Source organism: Erythrolamprus reginae, chromosome 3, assembly GCF_031021105.1.
Source record: "Erythrolamprus reginae isolate rEryReg1 chromosome 3, rEryReg1.hap1, whole genome shotgun sequence".
Taxonomy (NCBI): domain Eukaryota; kingdom Metazoa; phylum Chordata; class Lepidosauria; order Squamata; family Dipsadidae; genus Erythrolamprus; species Erythrolamprus reginae.
In genome coordinates this window covers 156936794-156950206 of record NC_091952.1, presented here as the reverse complement: position 1 = coordinate 156950206, position 13413 = coordinate 156936794, and the positions used below count along the sequence as shown (strand labels likewise).

General features: G+C 35.0%; 1 protein-coding gene across 2 annotated transcripts in view; it reads right to left on the bottom strand.

Moving 5' to 3' along the window:
* The window catches only part of TRIO (trio Rho guanine nucleotide exchange factor), a 304905-nt gene that overhangs the window by 73330 nt on the left and 218162 nt on the right, over nt 1–13413 (bottom strand). For both annotated transcript variants that reach the window (XM_070747107.1, XM_070747108.1), the window contains exons 29-34: nt 12893–13004; nt 9696–9886; nt 8309–8410; nt 7081–7223; nt 6193–6292; nt 210–453 (exon numbers count right to left, since the gene is read on the bottom strand). In XM_070747107.1, coding sequence (XP_070603208.1) covers nt 210–453; nt 6193–6292; nt 7081–7223; nt 8309–8410; nt 9696–9886; nt 12893–13004 — 892 coding nt within the window. The remainder of the gene's footprint in view (nt 1–209; nt 454–6192; nt 6293–7080; nt 7224–8308; nt 8411–9695; nt 9887–12892; nt 13005–13413) is intronic.

Here is a 13413-nt window from a genome sequence, read left to right as displayed (position 1 = left end):
TATAGAAGTCCTCAATGAAAGAAGCAACAACCCAACCGAACACTCAGAGTTTGTAGTCTACAAAAAAGTTACACAAAGTCTCACCCTATGTATACTAAATAGTTCTAAATTGTTTTACACACATTTTTTTATAATATCCATCACAGCAATGTTAAATAAAAGTACAGGGAAAGGAAAAAGCAGACAACTAGAGAATGTAATTCCCTTACCTTTGTGGTTAAAGATGCCTTCCATCTCCATACTACTTCTAGAATGGGCAATGCAGAGAGAACCACAGGGAACTAGTCCTTCTGCAGCTGGGGACCGGTCAGTAGTCCGTACCAGACACCAGTCAGGTTTATCATGAGGTCTCTCCAGCACTTCTACTGTCTGACCACGACGGATTGTGAGTTCATTGCTGTTGCAGGCTGTAAAGTCATGGATGACCACTGTCAGCTCACAACCACCTGACAACTGTAGAAAAAGGAAACAAAACAGAAGCCTCAGTATTCTTTGTTGAAGAATTCATTCATATCTACCCATCTGGATAATTTTTTTGACCATCTGAAATGGTTCCATAACAAATTGAACAAGTAGGGACATTAACAGGATTTTCACTTTGCATTATAGGTGATAGTCCTTACATAATTATTATTTTTCAGTTCTTATAGGTATCTATGTTTGCCCTCACAGCGAGAACAGGTATAAGTTAAATAAGAAAAATATTGAAAAGCTGAATTTATTTTTGAATATTAATTTAATTTATTTAAATTTATTAATTTAAATAAAAGTTTTATTATTACAAAACATAAACAAAGAAATGTCAACATAAATCACTGTCAATAAAAGATCTTCCAATAAGATTTTTACATTATATTATATATTATATGCAAAAATATCCAGTGATTTTATAATACAGTAATTGAAATAGATTCCCATAAAAAAGTCATGGTACATTATGTCACTACTTAAGTATTCCTCTGGTCATCCAGTAACAAAACAAAAAAGGTTTTTCCTTTTATTGAAATGTATTGACAATTTCTGAAAAGAACACATCTTTTTGAATTTATAATATTGGTTATAAAGCTTACACTCCGCCATTCCTAAATTCCAAAATAAATAGGAAATTAAATAATACATTGAAATTACATAATATTTTAAAAAATCAGAATTATTTCATTTCTGGGCTTTGAATAATGCATTATGGGGTCTGGATTAGGAATGTATTACTCTTGGCGATTTGCATTTCAAAAGGGATGCAACCAGTTCATTTTTTGAGGAATATTACTTTTTAGTATGTCCCTGATCAACCAGGGCTAAGGTGTATTTTTCCAGTTCACTAGACAATCCTTATAAATAAATAAAATAAAAATAAATGTACAGACTAATTTTCCACTTCCTTTCTACATAACGTATTATAACTTCAGTTAGTGTAGCTGGAATTTTCCCAAAACTTTCCCATGACCACAGACTGTAAAAGCTTGGCTTTCTGATCTTGGTTTTGAAAGTGGAAAGGGGGAGAGACTAAAGAGGAAAGACGATGTATGTTTCTCATAATGAAGCAAAATAAATCAGCTTCTATCCATCAAAACATAGGCAGGAATTGTTCCCAAGGAATCTCTCAGGATAATTTCCATTCAAGTTAAGAGGTGTGCTTTTTCAGAAACATGTTGCCTTCCCCCTTAAGTGTATGAGGGATACTCTTCTTTCTCCACACCCATTCTGTTCTGCTTATATTAGCACTCCATGCACTCAAAATTATTTCAAAAGATAATTTATTTGGGGGGTGGAAAGGGTAGACAGGCAAAAAAAAGCCCTTGGGGCTTTTAAAAATGATTTATTTTTATATTACTTCCCTTAGATTGGAGTCAGAAACAATTAAAAACAGCTGTATTCACAAAGCGGTCTGAGAAAGGGGCTTTTTTGATTTAGAGTCTGACCACAAAACAAGACAATATATAGATTTTCTAAGGAAAGAACGCTGTAAATAGAAAGTAGGTGTTTGAATCATCCTGAATAGATAATACAAAATTGGCCTTGTTAGTGTAGATGCAAACTGAAATAGAAAAAAATACAGTGATGTCCATATTAGAAGATTGGCTTTTTAATAATAAATAGTGGGGTATAAGTAGAAGAAAGAAGGGAGGAACATAGGAAAGAAGATTGGAAGAAAGGAGTGAATGGCTAATGGGAGAGAAAGGACTGTAATTTATTAATGAAGTTCTTGCTCTGCGAACATTTAATCATAAAATTTCTCTGTAAAACAATTTCAAACTTCCAAACTGAAAAGATCTCATCTGAGAAATGCTTCCAATGAATTTTCCAATCCTCCAAACTTCAAAAAAGCTATAAATTTCAATCAGAAGATAACACATACTCTAAATTCTGCATATGCTATTGGTCTCCAGGTGGGAAACCCATATTCCATTTTCATCCCTATTATTCATACACCATGGGATCCTGGCTAAGACAAAATACAGTTCAGTGGTATCTGTACACAGTTGCCAATTTCCTCAAATATGTGACATTTTCTCAGGAGGAGTTTTCACATATTACAAGTAAGAAGAATTCAACCTTCCCCTTCTTCCATCAACTTTACTCCAGCAATTTCTTTTTTCTTCAGCCATTCACACTTTTACTACATATATATGCAGTGAAGTCTTTCTTAATACAACTGCAGTCATATTGGTTACCATAAGCCAGGAAGCATTAGAATCCTGAATCACATGGAAGATGCAAGTGCAGTTGTATCTTGGAAGGCTTCCCTGATGCTGCCAACTACACTCAAGAGGAACATCTGAAGGGAAAAATGAGGTTAGTAAACATCACAAAGCATTAAGATTGTGCAGACTGATCAAGCTGTTACTGCTTGTATTCATAATGCTTGAATGGGACCTGTGTGTCTGATGTATATTTAAAGACATTTAAAAGGAAACGTTGCCATGCTGAATAGCAAAGCAAGTCTAATGTGGCCTTATGGACTTCTTCAAACTTTCATTCAAAGTGCAGAAGTCATGAATCTTCCCTCTGAAGTTTTGTTCCAAGATTATTAAGGCAGAAAAGAGAATTTTGTTTCTTAAAATAGAGGCTAAATGCACTTCCTCAATATAGAAATGCTTCCAGCTGCTACAATTACAAACAAACAAGAAGCCCCAGGGATTCTTAATAATTTTTTCTTTACTCCTTCAAAATATATAAACAACCCAAGAAACTTCACTCAGGTTCTATTTGACTTTTTAGAAACTTCTACAAATCTAATTTCTAAGCATAATAAGGCAACAGAAAGTATTTCTGGAAACCATATACCGTATATACTTGCGTATAAGTCGACCCAATTATAAGTCGAGGCACCTACTTTTGCCACAAAAACTGGGAAAACTTATTGACTCGAATATAAGTCCAGGGTGGAAAATACAGTAGCTACTGGTAACTTATAAAAATTGAATATTCTTCTATTGTAGCTACTTAAAATTGTTTTTGTAGGAGAATTAAAAAAACATATGAAGAATGGTTGCAGGAACTGGGTATATCTAGTTTAATGAAAAAAAGGACCAGGGGAGACATGATAGCATTCTTCCAATATTTCAGGGTTTGCCACAAAGAGAGTCAACCTATTCTCCAAAGCACCTGAGGGCAGAACAAGAAGCAATGGGTGGAAACTAAACAAAGAGAGAAGCAACTTAGAACAATGTCATTTGGTGGGACCCAGGGGAAGAGCCTTCTCTGTGGCAGCCCTCTGGAATCAACTCCCCCCGGAGATTCAAATTGCCCCCACTCTTCCTGCCTTCTGACAGTTGGAACAATGAATCTGTGGAACAGCCTGCCACCAGAAGTTGTGAATGCTCCAACACTGGAAGTTTTTAAGAAGATGTTGGATACCCATTTGTCTGAAGTAGTGTAGGGTTTCCTGCCTAGGCATGCGGTTGGACTAGAAGACCTCTAACGTCCCTTCCAACCCTGTTGTTATTATTATATTATGTAACTTTTTTCCTTCCAAAATGTTTTTTATTTCTTGCATCTTTCTTCCTCCCCTTCCAAAATCTTTCTTTTTTTTTAATTCCAAAAACCTCTTAAAATATCTTTAGGAATGTTATCTTAATCTTAAAACCTGTTATCTTAATCTTCATTACAATATCATTATAATTTTCTTAATAATTGGGATTTCATATATTCTTTCAAAACAATTGCTTAAATCAAACTTCCATATGATATTCAGATTTTCCATTTAAAATGTATTTCATAAGTTAAAATCATTACTATCTCAATCGATCAGTAAATAACAATTAGAGGTTACTCAATCATTAATTGTAAAATCTTTCTTCTACATGATATTTATCTTGCATAAGGTAAATCTATTCATATTAGTTATGTAGAACAAATGATTAATGACAAAATTCATACTATTATATTATCCTAACCTTTGTATTGTTTTAAACAAGTCAGCCTTAACAATCCTCTTGGGTATGATAAGTATAGTTGGAAGAAAAAGTTTAATTACACAGAGTTATCCCCACTTGAAGCAACATTTTCTTACAAAATAACCTATCCTGTTAATCAAATTTAAATGGGTAACTTACATTTCACTTGTACATTTTATTTACTTGTAAATTATTGATGCAGGCTTGATCAGAAGAGAAAGCCATGGTTCCTTCGTTCTGAAAGTCTCTTCAACCCTCCTGCCCCTTCCCCCAGTGCTTCCTATACAGGAGGAGCTGTGATTGGTACAGTCTGCTGCCAATCAGATAGCTCTCTCAGTGCCTCCTTTCTGTGTAGAGAAGCAGCTGTGATTGGTTCAGCCTGCTGCCAATCAGGCAGCTGAGGGGTAGCAAGAGCAGAAAGAAAAAAAAAAGTCTTCAGTTGCCAGCCCTTTCCTAACTGCCTTTCACATCGAATTGTGGAGATTTGGAAAATGCTGCCTGGCAGTTTTCAGGTCAGTGAAAGTCAGTGACTCTAGCATAAGTTGAGGTTGGATTTTTCAGCACATTTTAGTGCTGAAAATCTCGACTTATAATTGAGTATATATGGGTACTTTTATTTACAGTAAGTAACAGAATAACCAATTAATGGACAAGAATCATGATCTTACATTGTTAGATAAGTCACAGCTTCTTTCACATTAATGGACTGGATGAAGAGGGACTGGCAACTGAGTTTAATATTAGCTACAAGCATAAACTGAGGCTTGGTATCTATATTGCCAGAGATATAAGCTTTTTCATATAAGAGATTAACTCATTTTCCTTTTCGCCAGATAATTTAAAAAATACCAAAAAGCACTAAGAATCCCCCAATTAAGGAGTGACCTACCTAAATTTGATCTTCATTTTTATTTATATAAAATTCTTAATAGAATGATAACTATAACTATCTGCATAGAAATATAGAATATGGAAGTTTTAAATCTTGGCATATATCATTAGAGGTATAAATCTGTCTCTGCCCATTTAGTTTTAATAGAAATGTTAAAAGTATAAATTAATCAACCCAGTACTTTGTACCAAGCCAAAATACCGGAAGCCACGATGTGGTTTATTGTTCATTATGATAGAAAAATGTTGAAGTTTTGCTAGTTGTACTTGCACTTAGGGACTCTTAAACACCATCCTCTAAGATCAAAAAGCTATAAAGAGCAAGAAACATTTCACTTCAGGGGTTTTTTGAAGGATAACATTAGGCCAAAGGGGTAGAGTCAGACGTATCTTCAGTAATTTGCTTTTCAAGTGAGAAGGCTGACTGAAGAAGAAAGCCTCTCTATCAGAGAAGGGGCATGTTCTTCTCCTTTTCTTGCTCCTATCCTATCTCGCATAAACACACACACACACACCCCTCATAACTGATGGGGAAACGATCACCTCCTTTCTCTGTGATTGTACAAATGCCTATGTTCTCTTTAAGCATATAAATATGTTTTTCATCTATGTGAATGGTGTTGCACAAACGGAAAGGATCTAATTTACATAGCTGAAACTAAAGGAACACGATGAGCATTAATAGCTTAGCGCTATTTACCATCTGGAAGACATATACAAACAGCTCTGAATTTACTGGAGATCAGAGGATGTAAAAATGAAGATAACATCCAATTCTTAAAATAAGCTCTGGGTTTCTAATTTCTGTGTCCTGGAGGCTCGCTTATGCTCACTGGGAGAAAAGTGTATGTATAATTTCATTGTATAACAAAGGAAACAATCACATTCATTATCTTTGTCTTACCTTATCACTATCCAATGTGTTTTGGGAGGTTCGTGATGCAATTGAAATAGTATCAGGTTGACTGCTCCCCTCTCCTTGACTATCCAGATCTTCTCCATCTCTGTAAGCATAAAATGTTGTATGTCTCTTACAGAAATTTCTTAACTCAATTTCTTAATAATGATCATCTTATATACTGAATTAGCTTGGTATTTCAATTCAGAACAGAATAGTGCAGAATGTATTCTTCTGTTCATCAATTGCTTAACAAATACAACTACAGCTAAATATAACAAGTATTAAATATATACAGTACTAACTGATCAGTCACCTTATGTTCTATGAACCTGTCTAATTCCTTGTTGAAATTGCCCTGAATTAATATATCATGTGATGGCAAATCCTAGTTTACATGTACTGTATATCTTTTATCTGTTTTAAGTCTCATACCAGGATATATATAACTTATTTCCAGCTACCTTTTCTTCACTGTAGTATTACACATATATTTATATCTACCAGTATTTTCATAGTTAATACTTTATTTGATACATACTTAAATCTCAGGACAAAATGTTATAATTCTTATACACTTCGTTCCATTTGGTCCATTCCTATTAGATTTAACTTTTTTTCTACAATTTTGTACATTATAAAATGTAATATAAAATATAATTGTACATTATAAAACTTTCTAAGCAGTATGATTTACCACTCAAATTTGATAAATATGCCTGTTCTAATCTATCTATATATGTTTTAATATATTACAACTTAGCATCATCATCCAGAATGTTTTTTTTTTAAAGCACAGAATGTACTTTCTCAAAAATTAGTTTAGCTACTCTGTTAAGATGGTCTCATAAAAGACCAGGACCATTTCGTGCAAGAGAGTGAACTTCTACTAACCTCCTTCCCTTTTGTTTTGTGGTTGATGCAGTTTTAGGAATGTGAATAGGCTCTTTTAAGGCCCCTTTAAGATGAATTGTTCTTTCCTGTATTACTTCTCTGATATGTTTGATCCAGTCTTGTTTGTTCTCAATACTGGAAGCCTTGAAGATAACAAAGAATATATTGTTTTGCATATAATTAAGAATAAACTTTTGAAAGTCATGCTCACAACATAACAGAATGTATTAAACAAGAATGATAGAAATATTTTTGCTCTTTAGTTCTGAAAAATAAATACCTATTTTGTTACTGTTTATTATTTTTAAATAAGACTCGCTTCCTGAATTTTACATCCCTGATCTGTATACAAATTTCCAGGGATCATAACAGCAAGTCGGAAACATATAGTGTAATATAAGACTTATTAGAAGGGTCAGAAAATCCTGTTCAAAATTTACACAGAAACTTCCAGTTTACTTCCACAAAGTTTGTGTGAATTCTTAGGATGACACACTATTCAAAAGAAATGTCATGTCTTGTTTGCAATTTTAGTTTTCAAGACATAAATGTTGCTTTGAATTTGGGGTATTATAAGTCACACATCTGTTTTAAAGTGACATTCTATTATAGGTGACACATGGCCACAGCTGAGCCCAACATTTCTGTTGATAAGCAAGTCAGAGTTTTGTGCTATTTTACAACCTTTCTTGATGTAACTGTTAAGTAAATCACTGAGTTGTAAAGTTAGTAATATGGTTGTTAAGTGAATATGGCTCCACCATTGACTTTGTCAGAAGCTTATCAGAAGATGGCAAAAAGTGATCACATGATTGAGGGACACTGCAACAGTCATAAATACATGGTTGCTCCCAAGCGTCCAAATTTTGTTCACATGGCAATGGAGATGCTGCAATGGTTGTAAGTATGAAAAATAGTCAGACAGCACTTTTTTCAGTGCCACTGAATGGTCACTAAATGAATATATAGGTTAAATGCTACCTATAAACCAAAAGACACTTAACAACAGGGATAGGAGCCATCAGCATTCAGGCTATAAGTAGCTTCCAGCATTCTGAGATTGTATCAATAAAATTTAGTTTTAAAATGGCCAGTTTTCAGTAGTAGTTTCTTTGTTTATATCTTCAAAATAGCTTCCAAATTAAGACAAAAACAAAAATGCCCATGTCAAAATGTTGAAAAGCCTCAGAGATTGCACACTCTGTTTAGAAGTATGAATACCAATTACCTTTAACACAATTTTATTGTCTGAAGTAGGAGTTCTTCCAACCCACAGGGCAAATTTACAGTGATCACCTTCTACATGCTCTGTGACACCCAACTCAGAAGTCTGAAAATTAAAGGAGGAAGGATTAGCTGTTAGTTGTGGGAAAAGTTTTGTAACATGAAAACATATTTTAATGGGTTTTAAAAATCAGTTACCTATTAATCACCAAAAATGTTTCAACAAAAGTCTAAGTATGTAATAAGTAGTTGTGTGATAATAAGCAGTTATTATTTCCTGGCTGGCTTTACATGATTCATAAGAATAACTTCATCAGTATCCTGACTTGGGATCAACAAATACTGTATATTTCACTGTATTAATCAAAACGTTCATGCAAATTGGAATGACTGGCAATATGTACCCTTCAAGTATTCTTTTTATTGCAGATCTGCTTCATGAATAAAGAATAATGCTACAATATCTCTCTCTGCTTAAGAGAGTATTTTTCTAAATACAGTGATACCTCGTCTTACAAACGCCTCTTCTAATGAACTTTTCGAGATACGAACCCAGTGTTTAAGATTTTTTTGCCTCTTCTTCTGAACTATTTTCACCATACGAACCCAAGCTGCTGGCGCTGGGATGCCCTGCCTCTGGACTTCCATTGCCAGCCAAAGCGCCCATTCTGGCGCTGCTGGGATTCCCTTGAGGCTCCCCTCACTGGGAAACCCCACCTCTGGACTTCCGTTGCCAGGGTTTGTGTGAAGGAAGCAAGGCGAACGGAGTGCTTGGAAAGGCAATGAAAGGGTGTGTTTGAAGGAAAAAAGGGAGGGGCGGCTTGGAGAGGCAGCTAAAGAGTTTATGTGAAGGAAACAAGGCGAACGGAGAGCTTGTAGAGGCAATGAAAGGGTGTATTTAAAGAAAGAAAAGGGACGGGCGCCCCCCTCGCCTTTCTTCCTTCCCAGGCACCCTGCTAGCCTTGCTTCCTCCACCCGCCCTCTTTCGCTACTCCTCCCCGCTCTCCGTTCGCCTCCCTTCTAAAATTTGGGATTTTCCTAATGGATTTGCATGCATTATTTGCTTTTACATTGATTCCTATGGGAAACATTGTTTCATCTTACGAACCTTTCTACTTATAAACCTCATCATGGAACGAATTACGTTCGTAAGACAAGGTATCACTATATTTCAGAATCTATTCCTTAGTGTCCAAAAGAGCTACCAGTTTCTTTTGCAGTTATGTAAAAAGTGGTATATTCAATAATATGCTTATGACTAAAAAACTGGACATCTTTTAAGAAAAACCTGACAGCAATTTTACTCCATTTTCCAATATCTGAGTGTATTGCAAGTTGTTAGCAACTAGGTTTGGCTTTGTTTGGTTTTTTTCAATGTAATAGTAACTTACAAACAACTTGCTCTTATAGATGTATTTACTTCTTCCACTAGAGTCTTTCACTTCTTTACTAAAGACGAGTGACATCTCAAAAAGAAAGAGATGTCTTTCACGCCCTTTCCGGATGAGAGTTTTTGGATCCCACACTTGGAAAGATTCCTGAAGGATGAGTTCTCCCTGAGATTCAATGTTCTCATCAAAACCTAGGAAGCAAGGAGAAAAGAAGAGAGAAAAAGAGACATGGGTGGGTGATAAAACTTAGTTCATTTTCTTATAACAAGTTCGTTTTTTATCACTCTTCCAGGTAGACTTTAGAAATGTAGAAGTTGTCTTAGAAGTTGTTCTTTAGTAAATGTATAAAAGGTTTACATCATCAATAATTCCTTTATAGATTGGCTGTTCACGAAGGGGAACTATAACAAACATAAAACAAGCCTCTGTCTCTGTTGTTGAACCTGCCTTGACGGTCAGACCACTGGTAATATGACTTCTGGGGTTGGGGACCTCCAAAGGAAGGCTCCTGTTGATAGGGTTGCTAACAGTAAAACGGAGTGGAGCGTCTATCTGCCCACCTTTGATTCCGGGGTAGGACTTTATATTTATTTTTACTCCTCCACAAATATAGTGTCCAGAGATTCTCCATTGAGACTCAAGTCACTCCCTAGCTCCAGCGAGCCTTCCTGTTCTGATTGCAAGGAAAAAACTGGCAATTCGCCAAGGTTCCTGCCTCTCTGGCAATGCTGAAGGCAAATCAATCAAGTAAAGAGCTGCAGGTGGAACGCTGCTGAATTAGCCTGATTTGTACCTGTTAAGCAGCAAGAGAATCTCCCTTAATGAAAGGAATTCCCTTCTTTGTTGCAGTGGAGGCTAGGGAGTGGGGAGGAGGACGCTGTAGCTGGCTGGAGTTTGCCTCATGAGACAGGGACTGCCCGGAAAGTAAAAACCATTCAGGAAGCCTCAGACTGGGTATAAAACCCGTAGAGCAGGGACCTTCAGCCATATTAATGCTCCACCCTCCACCCACCCCCAGGAATATAGCCCCACAGGGCAGGGATTCCAGTATCCAGAAGGAGTGATGGTTCTCATTAGTGCAGCAACTAACTAATCAGCACACTTTTAGAAAATACAAACCTTAACTTTATTAAAGGAGAGTCCAAGCAATAGCAGAAACCAATTGGTAGAGCTAGTAAAAAACACGTTCCTCTTTCACCGACTGAGTTTTGAAACCAGCAGGCTTCTCCAGCGGTGCACAGAGGGCATGTTTCAATTATGTTAATCAACTCAGTCCCCAATCACGTGACCGAGATTTAACCCATTGCTTGGACACCATGCAGCAGCACACAGGAGAACTGTATGTTGTCTTTATCAAAGCTGCAATCATCTCGAGATGCTGGAAGAAATTTCCATTAATAAATGCCATCCCTAGCCTTATGAGAGCAGTGATTTATTAAAGTGACATAACAAGAATTTTATTTAAAATAAGGAGGCAGCCAGTATAAAAATCTGCATTAAACTAAATATGCTGGCCAGATATCAAAATACTAAAACATAATATTGACAAAAAAAGTATTTTATATTTATATCATGATTAGCTATGCTTCCCCAAGCAGAAAATATATATATTTAGAAATATCAAATACGTCTTGTTAATGATCAGCATAATCAGTTAAACTTTTAAAAAGTCAACTAAAAATGACAAATGGATTATGAGATTTAAAAATTAGTTTCTAAAATTGAATGCTTCAATTTATCACATCAATTTGTCTGGTACACAAGTGTTCAGCATCATTTGTTTGAAAGAATGACTGTGAAAGAGAAGTATTAGAATGTTTAATGTAGTCTCCCAACATATTTCTTGACAAGTGACTATTAATCTGAATTATTCTAACACTTATTCTAACAATTCTGTTTAATGTACCTGTGGTGGCAACGTGACAAAGTTTTATTTATATTTTATGGTTGCAACAGAAACATGCTCAAAAGAAGTGAAACATTATGATAACAAATATTAAAATTATATTTTCTGAGTATATACGAGAATCTATTGAGGCAGTCTTCAACTTATGACCACAATTGAATCCAAAATTTCTGTTGCTAACTGAGAAATTTATTAAGTGAATCACTACAGTTGTTAAGTTAGCAACATAGTTGTTAAATAAATTTGGCTTCCCAATTGACTTTTGCTTGACAGAACGTCACAAAAGGGGATCCATGATCCTGGGACACTGCAACCAATATAAATATGAGTCAGTTGCCAAGCCTCTGAATTTTGACCATGTGACCACCGGGATGCTGAAATGGTCGTAACTGAAAAATGATCATGTCCCTTTTTCAAACTGCTGTTGTAACTTCGAACAATCACGAAACAAAATGTTGTAAGTTGAGGATTACCTATACCCTTTTTGTTAAAAGCATTTTACAGTTTCTTCAATGTAATATGCTGTGCATTCATTTATATCTGACAGCATAAATAATATAACATTTCATTGTCTAACTGGCTTTCCAAGAGGCAAATAGATATTGAATTAAAGATTTTTTTTTAAAAAAAAATTGCAAACATTTTATGATCTTTCAACAGGCAATCAAATGACAAATATATAGAGAGTTGAATCAAGATTGGAATGGCTAATCTTTTATTATTGTTTTTCTGAAGAGTGACAAATACATAAATTTGCAGACCTACATATTTCTTCCCTGTCTGTATTGGACTATCTAAATCTATTTAATATTTCGTTGAGACACAATTTGGTGGTAGTTCTAAAAGCAGGGTTTTCCAAATTCTGATGATTTTAGAGCATATGTGCTGCTAATAACTTTATCACAGGAACGATTACAAGATGTGAGTAGCTGCATTCTTCTCCATTTATCAAAAAAAGAATGTTAAAAACATGAGTAAATGACTAAATGATACAACAGATTTAGTTTCAAATACTTGTAAAAACAACGCGATTATAAGCAAGTAAACTGCAATTTATTTTAATACAGAACAATCAAAACAATCATAGAATAATCATAATAATAGAACATAATAATAATCATAATCATAATAATCATAGAACAATCATAATTCTAAGCTTATGGGGTTGGAACCTTCAGACGATTCATCAGAACATTAAGAAATGATTTTATATAAATCTACTTTAAACAAGTTTTTGATAATTTCTTAGAAGTAAGAGAATACACGGAAAATAAATAACCATGAATCTTACCTTCCAGCATACTGAGATGCATGGCATCATTGGCTCGCTTTGGCACACTTAGCATAACTTCTAAGCCATCTTTAATCTCACCTTTACCTTCTTCACAGCAGGTGAGTAACTCCTGTAAAGGTATCACATTGCTATTCAATCATTTATTTCTATTAAATCTTATCTACCCAGAACATGTCATTTGTAGTCTTTTAATAAGATGCCAATATTCTAACTTGAGATGTTTAAGATACAAGTGTTTGTTTTCAAATACAATATCAAAAGATCAAGGTGGGTATTGTGATCACATGTACAAGTTCCGCTCTTTCATACTTACACTGTGACATCACACAAAGGAACATGAGGGTTGGGGTTTATGTCATAGTGAACACTTCGCTTTCTGATCCATTTTGCATATGTCTTTATTTCAGATACGTTAAGTGGGAGGCTTTACTGCATTAGCCAAACCAAAACTTATTCCTTTGAAGTCTTCAATGTATCTTCAGAGTGCCCTCATAAAATGGATGCTACCCAAGAAAGTA